We start from the raw sequence: 24,480 nt of genomic DNA on the forward strand, positions 1-24,480 counted from the left end.
AACACAAGGGCTTACAAAGAAATGTAATTATCACTTCTAAGTAAAGTGGCAGCCAGTGCAGCTTCCACTATTGCGACCGTGGAATCGTGGAGTAAACTGCAGCAAATCTTCGACTTTTAGGAAAAAGGTAGGATGTAGAAGCAGCCGGTATGACTTAGTTAATATACTATAACCTAATCGTGTGAGTACTGAATAGGCGACGTGGCCAACACAACACTAATAAGAAACTAGATTTTAGTTACTCGTAGAATACTACGACTTTTCAAAGGTGGTTTAACCATAAAGAGTTTAGAAACTACTCTGATTGGACTTGCTATTCCAAAAGCAATAAGGCTAGTTTTCTGGGCCATCCACTTATGTCTTAGGCTTGCAAGCCAGCGATCATTTCTTTGTCTGTAAACCAGCTGAAGCATAACATCAATACATAGCATTAGCACGCTACCGTGGTTCAAAGCTAATGAAGCGAGGAATCGACATTTTTTACTCCAACCCAGAGGATCAGTTTGGTTTACCTATCCTATTCAAGAGAACTCGTTGCAGGCTTACATAATATAGGGGTTAAGGTGGTTGCCTCCAATGAATACCTCTTTCCACGGTCTCCTTTTATCATCGGACAGAAGTTCAAAGCATGAAACCCCGCATGTATGCTGACCAATAAACCAAAGAGAAATTCTAATATACTATGTAGTCGCCAATGTGCTGAATCCTTGCTCAGACCCAATTAGAGAGATTCCACCACGCACCATTAGTGATATCTGCACTACACTTCAACATAATGTAGAGGTCTACTGACCCCAAAAATTGTCTAACAGTAGAAATACCGATTGTCGACCCACCTTTACAATTTTAAAAAGAAATATCTATTCCTTGTATGGTTACCCAGTGTTGAAAATGTCAATTCTCACTCACTTTTTATCTCAGTTTCTCAGACCGCTAGATCATGTGACCTTACAGGACGCTGGACCTACATAATCGGTAGCTTCACCCAATCTATGGTCTGAGCGCATGGTGTAGCACTTACAGGCCGGCAACGATCTCACCTCCTCGTTGGTGCCGGCTGGGAACCTGCAGATGTCTTGCCTGGTTGGTATTTGCAGAGCTAAGAAGAGTCACCACCGGCCAGCACTGTCCGCTGGCTAGGCTGGCTAGGGCTATGGTTGGGAGAAGGGCTTAGTTACCCTGACCCCACCCACAGGCGACAAGGGAACGCTTTGAAAACCACCCCACACACGACCGCGAAACTGATCTTACAATTAGTGGACACTAGGGTCGTGGGATAGGAAACCCTTGGGGTGCTCTGGGGCTGCTCTGTTGAAAGGAGGATATTGCCGGGTCTAAGGACACAGAAATGACCTAGTTAAAGAAAACACGAACGATACGACCTAGCATGCTTGAACCCACGCAGAGAACGACGAGGTACTTTGGTTAGTAGGAGTGATAACACTATATTGCTTGGCTGTTCTGGGTACAGAGAGGATACAAGTGGGCGAACTCCTGCGGGACACGGTCGGCCTTGCTAGAGAGATCTTACAAGGTAGCGCGAAACAGACTTGACAATCTGTGGGACGCAGCATAATGGAAGCGACGGAAGACTGGGTGGGCGGACTGCAGTTACGACACTTTCTATACGGCTTGAGAGGACGGACGCGCGTGTTGGTCTACTGAGAGAATAGGATTCGGAAGATGGCTATCGAGGATGGAGTCTTTAGGGCGGCTATGGAAGTAGGCTTAAGGTGCAAACTGGTATTGACTTGCGGAACCGGCTGTGCCCCGCGAAGGATGCGGATAAGGATCGAAGGGAATGTAAGGTAGAGAGTCTATGTAGGTAGACATGCTGTTACCTCTACAATGTATTATCAGGCTTGCTTAGCTTAGGAATACAAATCAATACTTGCCGCTCAAGCAGCATACCATTCATGATCAAAGGCGAAACAGTCGAACCAAAGGAAAGTGCAAAGATCCTAGGAGTAGTGATGGATTTGCAGCTAAACTTCAAGGAACATATTGCTAATGCTGCTACCAAAGGACTTGTGGCAGCTATGGCGCTAAGAAGGCTAAAGATGATATCTCCGCGGACAGCAAGGCAACTATTCAAAGCTACAGTTGCACCAGGAGCAGACTATGCGTCTAGTGTCTGGATGTACGCCTGTGGGACAAAGGAAACACAATACTTAAATAGAATGCAGAAACATGGAGCTATTGCTGTCATAGGAGCCTTTCGGACAGTTGCAACTATAGTGGCAGAAGCAGAAGCAAGAATCCACCCTTTCCACAACCAACATACTAAGAAGGTTACAAAGTTATGGATTGACATCCAGACCTTGCCTAAATCTAACCCACTAGTGAAGTTGAAAACGGATGCAACCTGGAAGTTCACGTCCCCTTTATAGAAGATAGCTCACGCACTGAAAGCAACAACAACTAAGCAGATAGAGACCATTCGGGCATTCACTGTCTCACCATGGACATACCAGACATAGAAGATATGCGAAAGGGACAGTGAGAAGGCCATTGGGCTTGCAAATAAGGCAGTAGACATCCTAATAGCGACTAGTGCATCTGCTAGAGCAGGGCTCGTGGGCATTGGAGGATGCATAATAGATACCCAAGCAAACGGCAACAACAATACTAACCCAGCTACTCTATAAGTCTAGGCAAAAGGACAGAACAAAACCCTTATACAGCAGGGTTAGGAGCAATAGCAGCAGCACTGGAACGCATTCCAGCCGGGACATGCCGCAGGTGGATCACTATCCTTAGTAGCAACAGATCTGCCCTTACAATAATCAGCCAGCCTCGTCAACAGTCCGGCCAAAAGATTATCTAACGGATGTATAAACTGGTTTAGACCTCGCAGCGCCAGGGAAACGCGATCAACGCAATCTAGGTCCCAGTACACACAGATATGAGTGTGAAGCTTGGGGCAAAAATGGAAGCACAGAAATCAACAAAAACAGAACGCCAACCAGAGATACAGCCATATCAAGCCAAATAAATTGCAATTAGACTTGCTATTGCGGAACAACGACAAAAATGGACTCTCCTAGAGAGCGTCGGAAAATACTCAAAGGCTATCGACACAGCACTTCCAGGAAAGTACACCAGAAGCCTATACGATGGACTAAATCGGAAAGAGGCAAAAACTCTAGCTCAGCTTCGGACAGGCATGACAAGGCTCAACAGCTATTTGAACAGGATAGGCGCAGTAGACTCTGATCTTTGCACCTGCGGCCAAGCAAGTGAGACTGTGGAACACTTTTTATTCCGCTGCACGAAATGGATAACAACGAGAGAAGGTATTAATCAGTGCATGCAGACAAAACGAGGAAATCTGTCCTTCTTCTTAGGCGGAAAATCACTCTCAGACCCTGATCGATGGCAAGTGGATATGAGAGCCGTCCATGCAGCAATCAAGTACGCAATTGCAACAGGAAGATTGGAACAGGAACCCGAACCCCAGTTAACACAGTGAAGAATAAAGTAATCCACCCCTTAGCCCTCTCCTCCCCCTTTCCCTTCCCAAGTAGATACAGTTGCAGCCGCTGAAGATAGGACACTGCACACTTGGAGAAGATAACCTTTAAGGTCATCTACTAGCCAACACCAAGGGAACTCCTATAAGCACCAACCGAAGAATCCAAACACCAAGCATATGCGTCACGAGAACAAAAACATGGGCTATCTCGAGTTCACGTCGGATCTGAGAGAAATGGAGTATGTAATTAACGCACTAGTGCCCTAGTTAGTTATAGGGTTAGTCCTCCGGGCGTAATAAACACCATCCATCCTTACATAGTACTATGCGAAAGAAATTTAAACAGAAAATCACAACTTCATACAAACTGACCGGAATTGAATATTCTTTTTTTTATCAATTTCTTACGCCTTTTTGAGCACAACGATATGTCTTTTGAACCAGAACGACAGGTAGCTGTCGAGTCCAAGGGGGTGGTCGAAGCAAGATTAAATACAGACGCGTATCGGCCCCCCACCTCATCTAACTTACGCGCCGCCCTAGAAATTGAGCCTCAGGATACCTGCCCGGGCTCAGCAATGGAGAACGCCTGCATGCGGTATACCAATGTCTTCATACTGCTCACAGATGGTGCATGAAGGAACTTCTACACAATGCAGCAACTGCACAGGCAGTTCCTTATGCCCATAGTCCTAAAAATCGGGTCAAAGCTATTCGCAAAGCAACATTGGGCAACCCGAAGTACGGGAAATCTTTATGGATGACGACGAGCTGATCCCTTCAATGCTTGTGGATGGTATTAGCACGTTGATTATAATCAAACAGTCCATCACCGGACGCTGAGCAAAATACTCATTTCTCAGTTACGACAGGGAAGCTCTGTATGGGTTTACAGATACCAGAAGGTGGTCTTGTTTCATCAATGCTAAATCGAACATTTAAGTTGGATATGGATAGAGATATTCACCATGCACTGGCCAACAGTTCCATTGATCCTATATCAATACAATGCCAGATTTCATTTATCGCTCAGTGCATCAAGTCGGACCATCCTAAGGCATTTGATTCAGTGGATGCCGACGGACATGACCTCATAGGATTCCCCGCCATTGACAGGCTTGGTCGGGGTAAAACCGATCACTACGGTCTTGGTCCTCTGGAGAGTGAGGGCGCTATTGAAGGTACCTATCAAGTTATCAATCAGATCTTCAAGGCGCAGTTCGGATTGGATATAAATCATCATTTATAGGGATATTATCCAGTTGGTGTATTGAGATCAGAAAACATGTGGTCTTGTCGATAGTATTAAGAAGGAAAGTCGGCGGTCTAGGGATATATATGGTAGCTATCGATGGATACTCCCTGTCCCGGTCCCTTCCACTAACGTACGAACTTCATTAATATGATAATCAGAGTATCTCTGACGAACACAATATCGATAGTGAGTGCGCACTCATTCATAATGCAATTCTGATGGGAATAAAACAGGGGCATCGCGATCCTTTTCATTATCAGGAACAGCTTGTCATGCAATCTGTTAGCGCACGCGTTCTAGCGCGATTATATACAGTTATTAAGGCAGACGGCAAAGCTCTTAATCTACAAAACTGAGCCCAGGTCAATATCATTATTGAGAAACTTGATCTGCCAACACTGCTTCGATACATCTCTATCGTTTGTGAATCAATATTCTCATCATCTGAGATATCAAATAAGACGAATGCTACGAAGAAGAAAGATAGTGTAAAGAAGGATACTGCCGAGCATGAAGCCAAATCTATAGATGCCGACGCCACCGCATTGATGGTAATTACGATACAATTGACCATATATTTGATGGTCATAAACGATTTATCTAGTATATGGAAACTTACTATACCTTCATAGAGGCTATTCCATATGGTGATAACGGTCATATGCGGAGACTTTTACCCCCGATTTGCTCTTCTTTTCTTGAAGGGAATAAGATCAAATACTGCATCTTATCCTTATACATGACCTGGCTTACTGGAACTGAAGCCGCATCAATCGAACTTCAAAACGCGATTCTTGTCAACAGTCTCGTAAATATCCGAGGGGCTATGATAGTTGGTATGAAATCGATCGATTGAACGAGTTCGTGAATCTGGAATTGAAGCGGATTATGGTCAGTCGACGGGCCTCGACGCAGAGCCTTGAGCTTTTATTCCGGTGAACTGCATTGACAGTCAGTTACTGTATTGAGTTGCAGAGTTAAATCGACCATCTCTCCAGCCGATTTGTGCGCTCTAAGCACACCACGAAGGAGGTAACTTTAGACATATTCGGACTGGACACTAGATTACACGAACTGCAATCGCTGCAGCAAAAGCAAGGCGGTCGTGATGCAGATTTTATCCCCAGGGATTTGTTCGCTGCAGATTTTGGCACTCTGATTAGGAAGAAAGTGGGTTTATTTAACCAAAATCAAGTGGCAGACCCAGCGCCTGATGAGCCAGCTCACACTCCGATTTTTACGTTGGATCGATTCATCACCGATCAAGGTGTGGGTGATATCGAGGACAGAGATGGTGTAGCATAGGAAATTAGTTGAGAATTGCTCTGACTTGGTGTTGAGGGAGATAACATGGTGAGAAGGGATGAATCAGTCTCGCATTGTGTAGTATATTGTGAATTGTACTGGCTTAAGTTCTGTGGCGGCAGCATGCCAGATTGAGTAGTTGTTTGGGATGAAGTAAATTTCATGGCTGAGCGGTGTTCAGAGGAGCTCTGCTTCAGCATTTTATGTAATAGCTCCCCATTGCTTTCCCAGTAACACCAGGAACCGATACTAGACTTCAACGTCTCCGGTGTGCAAAGGAGGTCGGTCGATTGTGCAATTAGTTCGTAAAGCGATTCTGCAAGAAAGAGATCGACAGTTGGTATAAACATAAACCTGTGTGGGATATTAGCTACTTGCGTGGTAGCCCATTTCTTGGTGTCAGCCATAATAGCTTTGTGTTATCTTATTTGCACGAGAACCACGCTCTTTATAATTATAATACTTAGTACTATCCATGTAGTCATCGAGGCGGAATATAGAGTTGCGATAAGTACAGTAACGCTGGGGATTAACAGAAGACCAATGCTCCAGAGGCTCTTCGAAGCGTTCCATAAGAGCTCGCCGTATACACTGCCGGTGGTTGCAAATATTCGTACCAAAGCTGAGGTAATTTGGCTCGACGCTCTCGCTCCGGAGCTACAGATTGCGTAAGTGGCTGATCTTCATCTGCTTCGTCTCCTGAATTCAATCGACAACGCAGTTCAATACCTGGTTAATGCAATCAATCAGACAGCGGAGCAAGCAACGCCTACTAAGCAGGCCACTATCTACTCATGCGCTGGCTGTACCCCAGAGATAGCAAAGCTTAAACACCACGTCTCTAGGTGTCGGCGGCATGCATGTCGGACGAATGCAGATCAGGCATAGGAGGAGTACGCAGAGGCTAGGAAAGAGATGAAGAGACGCACGAATCAACTGGCACGCGATCTACACCGTCAAAGAATCGAGGAAGCAACAGAGTCAATAGACGGCTTTTTAAGGATTACTCGCTGGGTTCGCAACCGAGGCATACCACGCACCGCATTTACCCCGACGTTACACTACAACGACACGAACTACACGGCCCCGAATGAGAAGGCAGCTCTATTCCGAGAGGTGCTCCACCCAGAGCCTCTGGAGATAGATCTATCGGATATCGGGCCACAATACAGATATCCTAAACCATACGAGATGCCACCAATCACACTCGACGAAGTTCGCACCACGGTAAACAACATGAAGCCCAATAAAGCGCCAAGACCAGATGGAATACCAAATCTAGCTCTACAACGGCTACCTCCTACTGTGGAGAGCTATCTCGTCAACCTCTTTAACGCATGCCTCTGTCAACAATACTGTCCTGACCACTTCCGAAGGTCCACAACAGTTATCCTTCGCAAGCCTGACAAGCCTGACTACTCCGACCCGAAGGCTTATCGTCCAATCGCACTATTGAGCACAATTGGGAAAGCATTGGAATTAGTACTAGCGAGACGCCTTAGTTATCTCGTGGAACCATACGGATTATTACCGAAGCAACACATCGGGGGACGTCGCGGCTGCTCATGCGAGCTGGCGATTTATCCCCTACTAGAAGAGACCCATAGCGCATGGAGGAAGGCTCCCGAGTAGCCTCAGGGCTTACACTCGACGTATCTGGAGCCTTCGATAATGTCAATCATATAGGGCTGTTACACGACCTACGAAAGCGCCGGGTGCCAAAGGACGTAATTGGCTGGATTGAGAGCTTTTCAAGCAACCGCCGCACATCAATTACGCTTCTAGAGGGCAATATAAGCAAATTCTTAGTTAATACAGGCATCCGGCAAGGATCCCCATTCTCACCAGTCCTATTCTTATTCTTCAATGCATAAATTATTGAGAAGATACTTGCCGAGTGTCCAGAAGTGGCCGTGATTGGCTATATTGACGATATCTTTATCCATGGCTCACGGGGCCTCTGCCGCAGCCAACTGCCGTATACTTAATCAAGCGCATTAGGTTGTAGAGCGTGGGGAGAGGACCCATGCTTTCAAGTTTGCAACTGCCAAATATCATCTTACCCACTTTTGGCGGAAGCACCAGCTGGTGCCGAAGCCAAAGGGTAGATTGGATGTGCCTCTTACAATCAAGGTAGTAGAAATCAACCCTTGGGATTCAATCGAATATCTCCATGTCCAGCTCGACGCCCATCTCACTGGGGGAGCACACGTACGGCAGATGAGGAAGAAGGCTGCTAAATTGGTGGCAGGATTAAGTTCAATCGCAGGATCGACATGGGGAACGCCTCTGGTTTATTTACGGAAGATGTATACAGCTGTTCTACAACCACAGATTATGTACGCGTGCTCCACGTGGTACGTATGCGGTGGAAGAGGCTTCGTTGGTGCGCAGCGGGTCGCGGAGCAAGCTGTCCAATCAATCCCGTATCAGGCTCTATACCGGATATCTGGTGCTTTCAAGCGTACGTTACGACAAGCCTCAAAGCTCTGCCTCCATGTGCCACCTGCAGAGATTACTCTCGCGAGAGTAGCTGAGGAAGCTTGTCTGCAAATCATGACCTCACCACTACGACCTACACTCCACAGCGTACGTGGCCAAGCCCACCGTAACGGCCCGTATACGTCGCCGCTCCATCGGCTGGAAACGGCTATCAACTGTAAACTCGGACGTGGCACCTGCCAGCATATCGAGACAATCCATCCCTTTATAGATTCACCAGAGATGAGGATTGATGACACCCGCAAGGAGGCTATAAGGCCATCGAGACATCCTTAATTGTAGATACAACAATACAGGCTTTTACCAACGGAAGTGGTTTCGACAATGGGATTGGAGCAGCAGTCTATTCACCAACAATGGGGCAGGCCTACAAGCTAGTGGGCTCATCTGAGACACATACAGTTTATGCAGGGGAACTAAAGGGGATTGACACGGCACTCCAAAACCCACCACACAACGAAGATACACGTGAAGCCACGATCTATACGGATAACCAAGCTGCGATACGCGCCATACACCAGCCAGGGAGGTCTTCAGGGCAGTATATCCTCCGACGGATAGTACGACACCTAGGCCTCCTGCATAACAACCGACCTCATTGGCATTACGACTACAGTGGGTGCTAGAGCATGAAGGGGTCCCAGGCAACGAGAAAGCAGACCAGCTTGCGAAGCGTGCCGCAGTCGAGGCGACATGGCGCACACGAGAGATTACTCGCATAGCCCGGATCAATGCACCCAACCAGGCCATGCCACACGCCGCACGGATCTCATACGTCCCAAATCAGTCAACTATCCTCGTTGCTGTGTGCCACCAAAGACTACGGGAGGGCTTCGTGAACCGGTGGAAAGACTAATGGGATCACACCGAGCATGGACGGCATCTCTAGTGCATAGTCAAAGCGCCAACGAAGAAGGTGTTGCAGCTACATGATGGCCTACGACAGGTTTGGAGTTCAGCGTTGATTCAACCACAAACAGGTAAATCAGCGCTACGTAGCTTCCTAGCAAGCGTACGAATCGAAGACTCGCCTCAATATCAATGTGGTCTTGGAAATCAGGATACGGCTCACGTCCTCGTACGGTGCCCTATCTACGCGAACTTACGTACGGAGACCCTCCGGCAAGAAGCACGCGAAACAGACTACCGGAATCTCCTTAGTGAGCCTCGGTGGGTTTGACAGAGCATTGAGTTTGTGTTGCGAACTGGTCTATTGACGCAGTTTCGCCACGTGATCCCCCAACTACGCGCTCGCAGTGAGTGCGACATCATCTCGATGAAGAGCAACGGTGTCGGCTCGACTCGTACGAATCGGCTACTCGACGCATCTGACACAGAAACGGGCAAAGCGCATCATGTCACTCTGAACCTAGATTGATCACTCGTTGTGTATTTCCTACATTTCCCTTGTTATTTCAACGTTTTATTTATTCGTTTATCTGCTGTTGTTATTGTTCTCCAAAACTGGGATACGGATACATGTCGAGACTTTCGGATGGTGTCGGCTAAGCAACACCAAGCCGGGAGAGTTGGTCTTGACCGGGTTATTTCTAAGCGTGATATCTGTCGGATTAGTCGGTTTATTCCAGGCCAATCCTGAAGAGTGTTTTACTAGGATCAAAGAAAAGAAGTGACTAGCAAGATTGTATATATTTTTTGAGGTCTCTCTGTCCCTGTCTAATACATCAGGTTCAATGCCGGGTCCTTTATAGACACTTTTGGCGGGGTCTTTGGTGAGCTATCATGAGGGGTAAACTTTGAGGGCTATATTGAGCCCTGATAAGAAGACGACTCCTTATTTGCTGAAGTGTAGGTAGCTTGAGGTGACTGGATGACCTGATCAAATAACCTATCTTCTACATCGCCGGATATCCCGGTTATCTGACAGTATCTTCCCGGGGGGTGGATGATATCTTGTTAGCGCTAGTGTAATTTAAAATGCTATTTTGGGATTAATAGATGTTACGACGCTTGGACCAACTAATAAAATACTAAAGTTACCACTCATTACCATCTATTACGGTATATGTTTAACATATGTAGTCAATAAGGGACGTGCAGCGCCAAGCCCATGGAAGCCTGGGCTAAGCCGTCACAGACCGTAGCAAAACCAATAGAAATAAAATTATGGTTATAGATGAGAAGAAACATTATAGGATTAATAACATAGAAGAGAGAGCAAGGCGTGGCCAGAATCGAGCGAGTTGATAAGAGAGAGAGAGAGTTATCTCATTTGATTATCACGTATGAAGTAGGGTTTTCAAGGTCACGTGTTCCAGAGCTAGTGTTGGAGCTCGGTTACGCTAGGATGGATACGGAATATAGGCAAATAATAAGAACTTGGAGTTGAGAATTTCTATGTATTGATGCACACTCCCTAATACAAAACTTGTCAGGAATGTTGACCTCTTTTATATGTGAGGTCCTGTACAAACTAGATCATGAGATGACGTCCAGTCGAACCTTCTAGACATAGGCATATAAAGCTGATTGGATGTCTATATCTCGTCAGTATGTGAATCTAGTTCTCGAAATTTCTTCATGTTAGTATTATGATGGATTCCCAATTAGGGATAGCGTATTGCGTTCCAACAGCCAGTAGTGGATTCCACTAGTTTCGCTGGTTCCGCTGGTGTACTATGTAAGGTTGATTAGAATATTCAATATTGTTTGTTGATTGTCACGGATCTGACTCAGAGGTCTGCCTTAGGCAGCGGCACCGCCAAGCAGGCAAAGGCGGTGAGGGTTTACGACACCAAGGACACCTCTGAGGATCTTTGTTCTATAAGTTTCCCATCTTGGTAATAGCTTCACTAAAGGCTTTGTTGGTGGTTTTCTTGTATCCCTTTGTTTAAGATCTTTGTACGAATTTAGCAGGCATGCTCCGTCAGGAAGCATGCCCTGGAGTAGGCCCTGCGTAGACATAAATATGGGCTTGCTCCCTTGTAGATTAGTTTCTTCTCTTCAGCTCACGTCTTGTTAGTTTTCTATGCCATGCGTTTTACCCTATTGACCCAGCTCTGTAACATTGATGTGGTGTAATAGAGTTAAAAAGGTGTAGGATATAAATATATAGTGTAAATGTAGCGAGTTGTAATTCACAACGGAAAAAGGGGTTTCATAAACGCGAAATCCATTTAGAGTTTAACTTAGAGTTAGAGTTCGCAGCAGATTCCACATAGATTCATAGTGCCATTACAATACAAAGACACTTGCCTCCCCGCGAGGGAGCACGGACGGGGCCCTCTCTGGCGCTACGGTCTAACGGTTTACATAGTACGCGTAAGACCTTAGCGACACGTGACCCGTTGCGGCCAAACTATACACATTTTCTATCTTGACTGCGTGAGGTCATCAATAAAAGTGTGTTATCAGCCTGAAAACAGTCGAGTATTACTATAGTAGAAATGATTTGGTATAAGACTACAAATATCTGCCAGTCATTTGGTTCACACCCTCGTGGGTGTGTGAAATGTTAAGATCACAACTCATCAACACATTTTAGCCCTAGACCTAGCCCTAGCCCTAATCAGGATAAAAGCTACTTGCCCAAAGATTTGTCAAAAGTTCCATGCATCCTCCAGAACATCAGTGTGCGCAAGCCATATTAATGCATTTTCACCTTCCCCTCTCTTCAACTCTGCTGCTTGTCTGATAATTTCCCTAGCCTGTTCTTCGTCCTCATGGAAAGAATCGGTAGAGGTTACCTTGACCCCCTTGCCAAAAGGAGCATCGGGATAACTGATGAACATTGGTGTATGAAAATAGTCACCTCCCAAGAATGCCCATTTGATCACCCCGTCTTTGCGTTTTATGCGAGCTAGAGCAGCCATGTTTCCAAGACAATGTCCAGGAGCATCAATCAGCCAGAAGCTACCGTCACCGAAAAAGTCATGGGCGTTCTTGAATGGACCCAGTGTCTGCCACTTTTCTGGTGCAGTAGCCGGGGAGGGAATGCCATCAATAGGCAGCACTAATTCTTCCTTGTTCCATATGCGTCCGTCAAAACCGCCTTCGGGATCAGTTGGCCATGTTGTGGATGTCCATTTCAAGGTATCTTCGTGACAGAGGACTTTTGCATTGGGGAAAAAGTCGGATGCTGGAAATATATGATCCCAGTGCGCATGATTAGGCATATATTAGCTGAGAACTAAAGAACATTGAGATAACAATGCCGTTGTAGTTTCCATCATGCCTAACAAATATGTATTTCACATCCTTTGGGTCAACCCCTACTGAAATGACATCTTGAGCTGGATCACGTTTGGCCGGGGTAGTGAAAAAGACTTTATGCTGGACGCGCTGGATTTGGGGAGGATATAGTGAGAGATCCTATGAAAGTAGAATTAGCTTGCATAACCGACTCATTATCAGTACTGGGGAATTAGGCATAGATCTCACATGAGCTACTCCAAGATCAAACCAAAACTTGGTATTTGATGGAGCATGTTGCATGAAGAATCGCCACGACGTCGCGTTGAATTCACCTTTCAGACCGGCGATTGCCAGGGAAGCATCGATTTTCATCCATCCGGTCTCGAATGCTGCTATCGAAATAACAACGTTGTTGGACTTTAGGGAAGGGAGGGGGTTGTTGTCTTTGTACGACATGTTATTGTATATATCTCTACTTAATATAACAATAAATTTGCGCTCTCTCCACAGTGCATTCTCCTGTTAACTAGTAGGCTATATAAACAGCATCGAGCATATAGGATGATCGAAGTGGTATGTCTGTATTGGATCAACGCTCTCGGCCCGAATAGATCGTCGCACAATTGTGGACAATTCGCTCACCGAAGGCTTCCTCTCATCATTGTAATAGGATCCATACTGCAGTTATTAACGTGTTTCACGGGTAAACGGCGCACCCAGGTACCGTTCCAAGTCACCTGACGGACGGTGTCATCTATACACCGACTTTTTCGATAGATTTAGATAGACCTCAATACCATCAGTATGGAGTTAATTGAAGCAGATCTTGTAGAAATAGAATCCTTGAGAGCAGGAGAAAGATTAATTATACTAAATAGCGGAAAAGCATGGTGTTGGCCGGACGACGTTGTCATAACGTCAAACGTTACCGAGATGTACAGGGCTCTCGTCAAAGCCAGTATGAAAAGCAACGAATTCTCAACAACCAGTAGTCAAAAGAGATGATAAACGGATCAATATCTCACGCTGAGCGTGGATTACCACCATCTCAATCAATGGTGCGAAATTTTGCAAAAGAAATTACTGGAAATAAGCCTGATGACCGCACCGCTTTATCTCAAGACTTGATGATGTGCTTATGTATTCCTATATAACTGGAATTGACGCTTCACGCAAAGGGGCTAATTCTACTTATAAGTACGCACTATACTCCAAGCTTATGATCGAAAAAAAATTGAGGAGTATGAGATTGAACCTAGAAATATGTACAATATGAATGAGAAGGCTTTTCTCATTGGAGCACTATCAAAAGGCCAAAGAATCTTTTCACAACGCTGGTATCAGAAGGGAGAACCACAGCAACGAATTCAAGATGGAAATAGAGAGTGGATTACTACAATTGCCTGTATTTGTGCAGATGAGACAGCTCTTTCACCTGGTTTGATTTACCAGGCCGTGTCTCGAGATATGCAAGATACGTGGCTTCAGGATTTTAAGCCTGATGACCATCACTACCTTTTTCCATCGTCGCCTAGTGGATGGACAAAAGATGAGCTTGGCTACGCGTGGCTTATAACTCTATTCGATCCTGAAAAAGAAAAAAGAGAAGGAGCAAGGGCGTTGGCGACTTCTAATTCTTGATGGCCATGGCTCCCACGTCAGTATGAAGTTTATAAACTTTTGTGATGTCAACAAGACCCTCCTGGCTATTTATCCACCTCATTCAACGCATAGTTTGCAATCTCTTGATGTCAGTCTTTTCGGCCCTCTTTCTCGAGCATACAGAGACAAATTGGAACAATTTATGCATGATGTCAAGGATTAAACCATATTACAAAGCGGGATTTTTCTCGCTATTTTGGCCAAGCTGGATTAGGGCTGTTTCAGTCAAAAATATCAACAGCGCGTGGAAATCTGTTGGTCTAAATCCTTGGGATCCGGATGTTAATTTAGCACGCTTCACCAGGAAACAGGGAACAAGAAGAAAGACCTTCTTCTAGTGAGTCAACGCAATCTATCTTGAAGGCAAAAGACTGGAGTCACATTGAGAAGCTTCTGGAGCAAGTTGTTTCCAATGGTTTATGACGTAAAAGTCCGGAAACTGCATGAGACGATAATGCGTCTTTCCACAGAGAATATCCTTGTCAAAACATGCTACACAGGCCTGGAAAATGCTCTCCGGAATGAGCAGAAGGAGGGGCAGCGTGGAAAGCCTTTACAGCTTCGTCTTCAAACACCAGAAGATGGTAATGAAATCTTCTATAGCCCTAAGAAGATTCAACAAGCACGCAACCTTCAATCTGAGAATGAAGAGGCTGCACGGCTTGCTAAAGAAGCTAAAGAGGAGGATAAGATACGTCAGCAGCAGGAGAAGGAAGAAAAACAACGGTTGATTGAGGAACGGAAGAGAATAAGGGGTTTTAATAGATTATAGGAGTGTGTAGATGCAGGAGGCAGAGGGAAAAGACGTCAGAAAGAAGAGGAGAAGGCCACAAAACAAGCCGCCATACAGCCTCTAAATGATATTGAACAGGTCGATAAAGATAAGAAGAAGTCTGCGGAGCCTGTCACAGCAAAGGAAAATGTCGGTTTAGCCGGGTCCTGGATCACGAAGCACGTGATTGCGGCAAGGGCAGTCCGACAGCCCTACTAGGGTGAGCCTGGTAATATTGAAGTTATTCCTAATATTACGACTGACTCCAAAGAAAGACAGGGGAGTCGGGGGTGTCTAGCTGGATATATACGTGGAACGTACGTGAGTTAGGGTTAGGATTTTAAGACACGCAGGGACGCAATTCAAAGATCCCGACGGGATCCGGTCGACAATTAACCAAGTAGATTTCTTCTGCATCGCAACCACAGAACCTTCTAGTGTATGAGGTCAGTGTTGCGCCAGCCGATAATAGGGCCTCTCAAATACGCCCGCGAATCCCGCAAAAAAATACCGCTCGAGTTCCGCTATGATAGAGCCCTCAATTGCTGGGATTATTTTGTATGTAGTTATCGCCCAGTCACCCATTTCAAAGTGATTTATGAGATCCTCAGAACGCGTCCGCCTTCAGTAATTACGCGTAGGTATGGGAATCAAGCTCCTTTTTTTTAGGGTGGTGATACAGCCACACCCCAGTTGGATCCATACACACCCCCTTATGTTCGAGCCACACCCCGTTGGCTCGATCAGGCCACACCCCCCCTAAAAGCGGTTTAGAGCAACCCTGATTAGACCGTCCCAGTAAATTCTATTTTGATTCATTATTTATCCCCTACTGCTATTTTAATGATTCTAATAATACACTGTTCCACCGAGCCAGAGCCGTTGCTTAGCATATCTCTAAGCCCTAATATCCTAGCAATTCGTTCTCATCGCCAAGCCACTGCGCTGGCTGGCCACGTCCACATCACTGGCTCCGTCTGACTGGACCCTCTGAGGCAATTTGCGAAGCTGTTGCGGTTGCATCCTGCGAGACCATTCCTCTACTAGCAGTCCGACTGTTGGCCACAATGCTCTCTGCCCTAGCTTGACTTGAATATCCTCCTCGTCCCCCACGATCCCTGCCCCTGCGGCCTCGACTTCCAGTATTAAGATTCCCCTGCGCAATGACATGCTCGAATGCTGATAGCTCTCTCCGTGTTGAAGAATCCTGTGTTGATATAGCCTGAGAGGCTGTTGGATGGTTGATTGAGTCTCTGGGGCGACCACGACCTTGGACCACCGCCAGGTTAAGCACTATTGTACGGGGATCAATTGGAGGTAACTCTTCGGAAAAGTATAACCGCCAGTGCTGGTGGAAATGATATAGCTGTAGTGGCTCCTCACTATCGATACAGTGCTTAATTATATGAATGCAAGGAATACCAATGGTCCGTTTCGTGATTCCAGAACACTCTGGGTTAAATGGCTTCTTTGTCGGGCCAAGAAAGTCATTCTTCATATTAAGAACCTTCCCAAGCGCAAAACTTGATACTCTACCGCGTATAATGCGAAAGAGACTTTGACGGAAGCGAAATTGATACTGTACCTTATCATCCTTGTGAGTCTGCTTAATTATAACATGTTGACGGGTCACAGTACGGTTAAATGATTTAAATGTCTCCAGGAGATCATTTGTAGAGACTTGAAGGTCACGTTTTAGTGTCTAGTGGGCTGATTCATTTCAGGATGTGGTTAGCTGGCCAAAATGCTTGACGTCTGAGAGATGGCAATGAAGGAATTGTTGAGTGATGTTATCATTAATCCACTCTGAATTAATGTAGTCCATGACTTCCTGCCAGATATCACTGCTGTATTTAGCTTTAAAGGCATTCACCGCTTCGTCCTTCTCCTCCTCAGTCTTCACGTACACAATCTTGTTGAATGACCCGAAAAAGTTCCTCCACTTTGACTCAATATGAGTCTTGTACTGTGTGACATCCTTCTTTGCAGCAGCTGGATCTCCAGAATAGATTGTATGAGGCACTTCATTCGTAAGAATAAGACGGACATATGTAAGAATATTCTTTTCAATATGCCAAAGACAGATGATATTGTCCGCCATTGGAAAAACAGTGGGGATTGCATTCATTAAGGCCATATCTTTATCAGTCAGGATACAGTTTGGCAACGGGAGATTTGCTTGAGCATAGACCTCAGCTAAGCATTCCAAGATGAACTTGTAGCTCTCTTCCTTTTCATCTGATATAAAGCTAAATCCTGCATAAAACGTCTTATTGCATGCTGTACAACCCACGATATCCAAGAGCGGCATCTTATATCGGTTTGTTTTGTAGGTACAATCCATGAATAGAACATTAGGATTTTGGTGGAGTATCTTGAGTGAAGTTTTATGCATATAGAATACAGCAAGTAGTGTATTTATATCACTTGTTCCATAGTTGATTATCCAATCACCATTATCTGGAACAACACTAATAAGGGCCTGGACTGGTGTCTTGCCATCAAGGAAATCATCTCGCAGTTTCCTTTTCTTATTGTAGATATCTCTTGGCTTGATAATCGATTCTGGATTATCTTTATAGAGGGTTGATAAGATTTGATTCGTTGACATTTTCGAATCCAAATAAGACTTAATTTGAGTCTCCTTAGATTCTATCTCTTCATGGCGTAACGAAGCAAGTGTTGATCTAGTTGCTGAATGGTGATTATGCCTCGGATCTGTAAGATCAAGACGCCAGCAATCTGCGTGCTTGTCATGGCGCAAGACAAGTCTAAATGGGCATCCTATACACTGTGTGCTTGTCTCTCTGACACGTGTCTTTTCATTGGTACGCTCACAATATACTCCTCCGCGGCTGCACTAAAGATAAACTCGGTGAATAGGGCTACCTTCTTTTGGCGTTTTGGATCTCTTTGTGACCAACACATATCCATAAGTCTTGGTGAAGCTATTAAGGAATTTCATAGCAGCATCCTAGGTCTCGAAGGTCTAATCAGTTGAAGGAGCAGGGATTCGAGTATATAGTTTACAAGGCTCTTCGGGAGGTGATAGCTTAGGTAATGGCTTAACGCCATCCTCTGAGCTTTCGTAATTGACAAGACGCGATATCATGGTGAATAGCTATATTAATATAGCTGGATGTCTCTACTCAGTAGCAGAAGAGAAGAATGAGGCCACTTCTATTATGTGCGCTTAAGCTAGTCCCAATACGGCACCGCTGTCCCAAACGGGTAATCGCATGTTACTAGGGAATTCCGTGAGGCTATTCCTGTCAATAGGTCCTAATTCTAAGCTGCTAGAAATTGGTATACAAGAATCAGGATTGCTAGCGAATATAGTAGTGTAACAGCACAATAGGGTTGCCGTGATGAGTCACGCCAGCTAAATTGACACATACATTTTGTCATTTCCCAGCTCTCTATCTCTCCATTCCAGCTCTGTAATAGGTACGACTCAAAGACAGGGAATCAGAAGTAAACTGGGTGAAAGTTTAATTCACTCTAACAAGACGAGTTAGACGACCTATGGAGAAGAAAAGAAAAGCAGGATCACCATAGTCCTCATAAGACTGAACTGAAGGACAAATTCTGCATAGAAACAATGGAAATTTCCAACAAAGTTTCATATTGAGAAATTTCAAAAGGAATATAACAAATCAAAGAGCAAAGCAGACAATGACTGGCTTTACTCAATAATGTGCCTTTTGCTGGAATCCTTATCTATATACCCTGACCCTAAGCCCTAAGCCCTGACACTAGTCCATTCTCCATCTCAAAAGTCAGAACCCCGCGAGGGTCGAGGGCGCGTTTTGAGTCACATGATCATTGCTTTAAACCGCTTTTAGGGGGGGTGTGGCCTGATCGAGCCAACGGGGTGTGGCTCGAACATAAGGGGGTGTGTATGGATCCAACTGGGGTGTGGCTGTATCACCACCCTTTTTTTACCCACTACCAACTCTGCCAATATACCATTGCATCAATTCTGGCTGACCGAATGCAGCGTGAAGTCACAGAAGTAGACGCGCTATCGCGCATCGTCGCTGGCCTGATTGCCAGGGTTGATCACGCTATAGACCGGCTCTTGAGCCTCCTTCCAAGGACGACTCCTCTATAGATACATTGATTAATTGATTGATTCATACACGCATCTAAGCCTAGTGGCCGGCGGCGCCTTCTAATTGGGCAGCGGGCGTACTACCATACAAAAGCATAAATCAACGTCGACGTGCCAAGGCTTCTGGTTTGGCGCTGGCTCAGCCACCATCACGCGAGAGTCTCGACGCGTATCCGTATCCAGATCCGAAGAACACTAACAACAGTAGGGAATATACAGAAAGAGTGAAGGATCTAGGTGCGGAGTGACGTGATATGCTTTGGTGCCCGGTTCCATTCCAAACGTGTCAAATGGTTGATCCGTACGAGCCGGATCAGCATGGTTACGCTTCGTCGAGATAGTGTCGCACACACACTGTGAGCGCGTGGTATTAGGGTATTGCGTGACGGAATTGCGTCAATAGACCAGTCCGTATCACGAATTCGATGCTCTGCCGAACCCACTGAGGTTCGCTGAGGAGCTTCCGATAATCTGTTTCGCGTGCTTCTTTCAGAGAGTCTCCATACGCAGGTTCATATAGATAGGGCACCGTACGAGGACGTGGGCCGTATCCTGATCTCCAAGGCCACATTGGCATTGAGGTGAGTCCTCGATCCGTACGCTCGCTAGGAAGCTGCGTAGCGCTGATTTACCTGTTTGTAGTTGGATCAACACCGAACTCCAAACCCGTCGTAATCCCTCGTGCAGCTGCAACAACCTCTTTGTTGGCTCTTTGATTATCCGATAGCGATGCCGTCCATGCTTGGCATGCTCCCACTGGTCCTTCCACCACTTTGCAAGGCCTGCATGTAGCCTCTGGCGACACACTGCAACAAGGATAGTTGACTGATTTGGAATATATGACATTCGTGCGGCGTGTGGTGTAGTCTGGTTGGGTGTATTGATCCTGGCTATCCGGGCGTTCTCCCGTGTACGCTGTGTCGCCTCAACTGCAGCCAACTTTGCAAGTTGGTCTGCTTTCTCGTTGCCTGGGACCCCTTCGTGGCCTGGCACCCACTGTAGTCGTACGCGCCATCGGGATCGGTTGTTGCGTAGGAGGCCCAGGTGTCGTACAATCCGTCGAAGGATATACTGCCCGGAAGACCTCTCTGACTGGCACGTGGCACGTATCGCGGCTTGATTATCTGTGTAGATCGTGGCTTCGTGTAGGTTGTCATTGCGTGGCTGGCTTCGGAGTAGGATTTCCAGTGCCGCGTCGATTCCCTCCAGCTCCCCTGCGTAAACAGTGTGTGTGTGTCAGATGAGCCTACTGGCTTGTAAGCCTGTCCTATTGATGAGTAGACCGCTGCCCCAATCCCATCATCAAAGCCACTTCCGTCGGTAAAGAACTGCACTGTTGTATCTGTTCTTGAGGTTGCCTCAATAGCCTTGATAGCCTCCTCACGGGTGTTGTCAATCCTTGCTTCTGGTGGCTCCCACCATGGTGGCACTACAAAGGGGTAGATCGTCTCAATACGTTGAGTAGTATCGCGTCCAAGTTTGCGGTTGATAGCTGTTTCCAGTCGATGAAGTGGCGACGTGTATGGGTCGTTACGGTGGGCTTGGCCACGTACATGGTAAAGTGTAGATCGAAGCAGTGAGGTCATGATCCGCAGGCATGCCTCCTCAGCCAGCTTTGCGAGCGTGAGCTCTGCAGGTGACACATGGATGCAGACCTCTAGGGCCTGTCGTGACGTACGTTTAAAAGCGCCAGATATCCGGTGAAGAGCCTGATCCTGGATCAATCCGATAGCTTGCTCTGCAGCCCGTTGCGCACCAGTGAAGCCTCTTCCACCTCGTATGTACCACGTGAAGCACGCGTACATGATCTGTGGCTGGAGAACAGCCGTGTATATTTTCCATAGATGAACCAGGGGCGTTCCCCATGTCGATCCTGCGATTGAGCTTAATCCCGCCACCAGTTTTGCAGCCTTCTTTCTCATCTCCTGTACGTGCACTTCCCCGGTGAGGTGGGTATCCAGATAGACCCAGAGATATTTGATCGAGTCCACAGGCTTGATTTCCACTCCCTTGATTATGAGAGGCACATCCAGCCTACCCTGTGGCATTGGCACTGATTGGTACTTCCGCCAAAAGTGGGCTAGTTGATATTTGGCTGCCGCGAACTTTGAAGCGTGAGTCCTCTCCCAGCGCTCTGCCACCTGGTGTGCTTTGGTGAGGGTACGACAATTGGCTGCTGCAGAATTCCCAAACGCCATAGTAAAGATGTCGTCGATATAGCCTATCATGAACACTTCTGGGCACTCAGCACTTATCTGCTCGATGAGATCCGCGTTGAAGAATAAGAACAGGATTGGCGACAGGGGGGACCCCTGTGGGATACCCGTATTGACGTCAAATTCACCCATATTGCCCTCAAGAAGTGTAATCGATATACGGCGGCTACTTAAAAAGCTTATAATCCAGCCAATGATATCCTCTGGCACCTGGCCCTTCCGTAAGTCATGTATAAGCCTTGTATGATTGACATTATCAAATGCTCTTGAGACGTCAAGCGCAAGCCCTGAGGCAACACGCGAGCCCTCCCCCTCTACAGATACAGGCTTCTGACATCGCGACCACCGAGGTCGAGCCTCTCCGACCGGAAGACATCGCTATATAAAAGGCTCTTGATGAGGTCCTTGAGTATCATAGAGTTCACGGCCTAAGAATATAACGAGAAACTATGAGCCAAAGCAGAAGGAGTGGAAGGTAGTTATTAGGTTTCTCCTCGCTTTTTACTCCAAGCGCTAACTCTGAAGTCCTAGGCTTGGTGCAAAAAGATGGGCTTCATGGAAGGGGGCAGATATCTTCCAGGAGACTATGTTGACGAAGGGAAGCTCCTCCTCTTTATTAAAGAAAAAGTTGCCAGCCGCCCTCCACGCCGCGGACAGAGTCTCAAGGCAGAGAGGAAGCGCAAGAGGACGGCAGCAGCAGCAGAACTGCTGTCAGAAGGGCCTCCCCCCAAGCGAAAGAGAGAGAAGAATAGTGTTCCCTCCGCGGCGTTTGAAGAGCTGCTGGTTGAAAGCGACAATGACGAGACTTGCTCCGAACCCGTCCCGATGTACAATACTGTACGAAGCTATTGCTCTGCTATTAATGAGCTCTGGGCCTATCAGACCTCATTAGGTCTCCATAATGCAGCGTGACCACGGAGGGTAGCTATGAATACTCCGAAGACATCGATTGCCCAAGGCTAGCACCAACGCCGACGTGATGGGTTCACAGACCGTGGGCTGGCTACGATACGAGATGGGTACGTTGCCTCTCAGACTCCTGATCTTACAAGAAAGGTCTGGGCCCAGTGCCTAGGGCAGAATCAGGTTGAGCAACAGTTTCATACACAGCTGTGCTTTCTTTTTGGCAACTCTATACTGCTAAGATTAAGCAATCGGCTGCCTATAGAGATACCAGATCTATTCTCAATACCTATACCTAATGAAGGATCAAATGGCAAAGGCTGGTGCCTTGTTACTGTGATGGATCAGGGTAAAATAAACCAACATGGCTGGCTTGAGTATGGGGCGGCTCTACGGCATCCAGACTACCGGTCCTGTCTTATTGGTTCTCTAGCAACCCATTTCTTCTGGAGATAGCACTGTTCTGGAGAGTCGTTCCCTTGTTTCCGAACCAGTCAAGACCGGTATCACATCAAGGTGCTCAAGCGAGATGACAACCACCATACTGAACCCCTAAGCGATAGCACAGCAGCACCCTGGACCAGATGCCTATACAGCGAAGCAGGGATCAAGAGCTCCAAGGTGACACATGCGGGACGGGTCTCTGGGGCCAGACTCGCTGAGTTGAATGGAGTCTCTGGATATCAAGTAAGTAGGCTCTATTATTCTATCTATTTAAGCTAACCTCCAGTCTCTAGATTCGCCAGGGCGGTCGCTGGAATGCAGACCACATGACTGGTTGTTACTTGACTACTCTGCCTCGATCCTTCATGCGTGGTATTGCAGACTTTGATCCTGACTGGTCATCAAACTATTACTTGCCTCGGGCGGCTGTCTGCCCTCCGCCAGCATTATTGAATCGTGTGTGGCCAGACCTGGATACGTGGCAAGCAGCACATTTAGAAAGAATAGATGCAACCGAGAGAGTAGAGCCAAACGTCGCTGCTGGCGGATTTCTAGAACTATTACAGAGGCTCAGAACCGTATTCTTGCAGGACTCTGTACTCTGACGGATGGAGTTTTCTGGCCACCCGATATTCCAAAATCCTCTCTTCCAGACGGCAGATTATAAGGCCTTTGAGCTGGATATTCATGTGGCTGTCACGATAGTCACGGAAGAAGATCCCATTCTATTGCTATTCAAAAGACCATCTCCGTGTCGGGTTGATTGGGTTTATTCCAGGCTAATCCTGAATAGTGGTTTACTAGGATAAGAAAAGAGGAAGTGACTAGCAAGATTGTGTGCATTGAGTTCTCTGTTTTCATATCTCAGGTTTCAAAGCTGGGATTATATAGACAATTTGGCGGTGAGATTTTTGTGGAATCTCACACGTAGGATTAACATTATTTATGACCTATCATGAGGGGTAAATCTAGGACCATAAGATAGAGCTTCTGATTGATTCCCTCATTTGACTGCTTCTGGATATCCGGATTATCTTACGATATCAACACTCCCTGGCGAGAGTTCCTTTCTCCCAGGATACAGGCATCAGTTAGGGAAGCAATACGCAGAGAATTCCTTTCTCCCATTTCTCAAGAAACTACTTACTACCATATTATAACATATTTATATACCACAGCAATATGACGCGGGATTATAATATAACAAAACCTAGATATATAATAGATATACTATATCATCTACTTTTAGTAATCACGCAGCTTTTTTCGTCTAGCTTTCTGAGTCTAACGAATAGTTTTCAAGGGAAGGATGTAACATGGGAGGAAAATCCAGTACCATAGCCGCTGCTTTGGGGGATTACTGCTCATGGGAGCGCTTTGCGACGATTGGAATGCACAAACAGGAGGAGTAGAAGGTATATCCAAATTGGCACGACAGTTTTTGATTAGTTTATGCTATCCTAGTATCATCCGATTATTGCTCTCTGAGTGCTATCAAGGTTGAGTATGGAACCAAACAGCAGCTAGATATTTGGCAGAGCAGATTTGTGATTGCAACTAAGATGTATTTTCCATACCATAATGATTCGCTAGAGAAGACAGGTTTTCTAGTCTCAAACGCTTCAGCTATTCGCTGGTAAAAAGATCAAGATACACATATACAAGCGATATACCTCT

At 46.2% G+C, this 24,480-nt stretch overlaps 9 protein-coding genes across 9 annotated transcripts, besides 13 other annotated features; 7 read left to right on the forward strand and 2 right to left on the reverse strand.

Annotated features, from left to right (window-relative positions):
• The first annotated feature begins 1,895 nt into the window (after nt 1-1,895).
• Nucleotides 1,896-2,273: a mobile genetic element.
• TSTA_008270 (uncharacterized protein) lies at nt 1,917-2,390 on the forward strand (the record flags this gene model as incomplete). The annotated part of the gene is made up of 2 exons (XM_002488667.1): nt 1,917-2,140; nt 2,180-2,390. 2 exons carry the CDS (start codon nt 1,917-1,919, stop codon nt 2,388-2,390), a joined length of 435 nt encoding a protein of 144 aa, XP_002488712.1.
• Nucleotides 2,391-2,635: 245 nt separating this feature from the next.
• Nucleotides 2,636-3,292: a mobile genetic element.
• Nucleotides 3,293-6,740: 3,448 nt separating this feature from the next.
• Nucleotides 6,741-7,655: a mobile genetic element.
• On the forward strand, nt 6,951-8,813 carry TSTA_008280 (reverse transcriptase, putative; the record flags this gene model as incomplete). Its single annotated transcript, XM_002488668.1, has 2 exons — nt 6,951-7,517; nt 8,037-8,813. The coding sequence occupies 2 exons, from the start codon at nt 6,951-6,953 to the stop codon at nt 8,811-8,813; spliced, it is 1,344 nt and encodes a 447-aa protein (XP_002488713.1).
• Nucleotides 7,661-8,053: a mobile genetic element.
• Nucleotides 7,974-8,642: a mobile genetic element.
• A 14-nt stretch (nt 8,814-8,827) lies between the features above and the next one.
• Nucleotides 8,828-9,157: a mobile genetic element.
• Nucleotides 8,894-9,393, forward strand: TSTA_008290 (uncharacterized protein; the record flags this gene model as incomplete). Its single annotated transcript, XM_002488669.1, has 2 exons — nt 8,894-9,097; nt 9,154-9,393. 2 exons carry the CDS (start codon nt 8,894-8,896, stop codon nt 9,391-9,393), a joined length of 444 nt encoding a protein of 147 aa, XP_002488714.1.
• Nucleotides 9,139-9,657: a mobile genetic element.
• Nucleotides 9,658-12,039: 2,382 nt separating this feature from the next.
• Nucleotides 12,040-12,065: a microsatellite.
• A 32-nt stretch (nt 12,066-12,097) lies between these two features.
• TSTA_008300 (uncharacterized protein) lies at nt 12,098-13,148 on the reverse strand (the record flags this gene model as incomplete). Its single annotated transcript, XM_002488670.1, has 3 exons — nt 12,098-12,636; nt 12,689-12,869; nt 12,939-13,148. The coding sequence occupies 3 exons, from the start codon at nt 13,146-13,148 to the stop codon at nt 12,098-12,100; spliced, it is 930 nt and encodes a 309-aa protein (XP_002488715.1).
• A 545-nt stretch (nt 13,149-13,693) lies between these two features.
• Nucleotides 13,694-14,333, forward strand: TSTA_008310 (uncharacterized protein; the record flags this gene model as incomplete). Its single annotated transcript, XM_002488671.1, has 2 exons — nt 13,694-13,832; nt 13,909-14,333. The coding sequence occupies 2 exons, from the start codon at nt 13,694-13,696 to the stop codon at nt 14,331-14,333; spliced, it is 564 nt and encodes a 187-aa protein (XP_002488716.1).
• Nucleotides 13,941-14,315: a mobile genetic element.
• Nucleotides 14,317-14,550: a mobile genetic element.
• Nucleotides 14,504-15,345, forward strand: TSTA_008320 (uncharacterized protein; the record flags this gene model as incomplete). The annotated part of the gene is made up of 3 exons (XM_002488672.1): nt 14,504-14,691; nt 14,745-15,109; nt 15,137-15,345. The coding sequence occupies 3 exons, from the start codon at nt 14,504-14,506 to the stop codon at nt 15,343-15,345; spliced, it is 762 nt and encodes a 253-aa protein (XP_002488717.1).
• A 1,834-nt stretch (nt 15,346-17,179) lies between these two features.
• Nucleotides 17,180-17,953: a mobile genetic element.
• Nucleotides 17,954-19,729: 1,776 nt separating this feature from the next.
• Nucleotides 19,730-21,588, reverse strand: TSTA_008330 (uncharacterized protein; the record flags this gene model as incomplete). Its single annotated transcript, XM_002488673.1, has 2 exons — nt 19,730-20,454; nt 20,553-21,588. The coding sequence occupies 2 exons, from the start codon at nt 21,586-21,588 to the stop codon at nt 19,730-19,732; spliced, it is 1,761 nt and encodes a 586-aa protein (XP_002488718.1).
• Nucleotides 19,733-20,530: a mobile genetic element.
• Nucleotides 20,458-21,756: a mobile genetic element.
• A 246-nt stretch (nt 21,757-22,002) lies between these two features.
• On the forward strand, nt 22,003-22,531 carry TSTA_008340 (uncharacterized protein; the record flags this gene model as incomplete). The annotated part of the gene is made up of 2 exons (XM_002488674.1): nt 22,003-22,364; nt 22,399-22,531. The coding sequence occupies 2 exons, from the start codon at nt 22,003-22,005 to the stop codon at nt 22,529-22,531; spliced, it is 495 nt and encodes a 164-aa protein (XP_002488719.1).
• Nucleotides 22,532-22,723: 192 nt separating this feature from the next.
• On the forward strand, nt 22,724-23,408 carry TSTA_008350 (uncharacterized protein; the record flags this gene model as incomplete). Its single annotated transcript, XM_002488675.1, has 3 exons — nt 22,724-22,783; nt 22,816-23,046; nt 23,097-23,408. 3 exons carry the CDS (start codon nt 22,724-22,726, stop codon nt 23,406-23,408), a joined length of 603 nt encoding a protein of 200 aa, XP_002488720.1.
• Between the last annotated feature and the right edge of the window lie 1,072 nt (nt 23,409-24,480).

Source organism: Talaromyces stipitatus, genomic scaffold (genome assembly GCF_000003125.1).
Source record: "Talaromyces stipitatus ATCC 10500 scf_1105507295589 genomic scaffold, whole genome shotgun sequence".
Classification (NCBI taxonomy): Eukaryota; Fungi; Ascomycota; class Eurotiomycetes; order Eurotiales; family Trichocomaceae; genus Talaromyces; species Talaromyces stipitatus.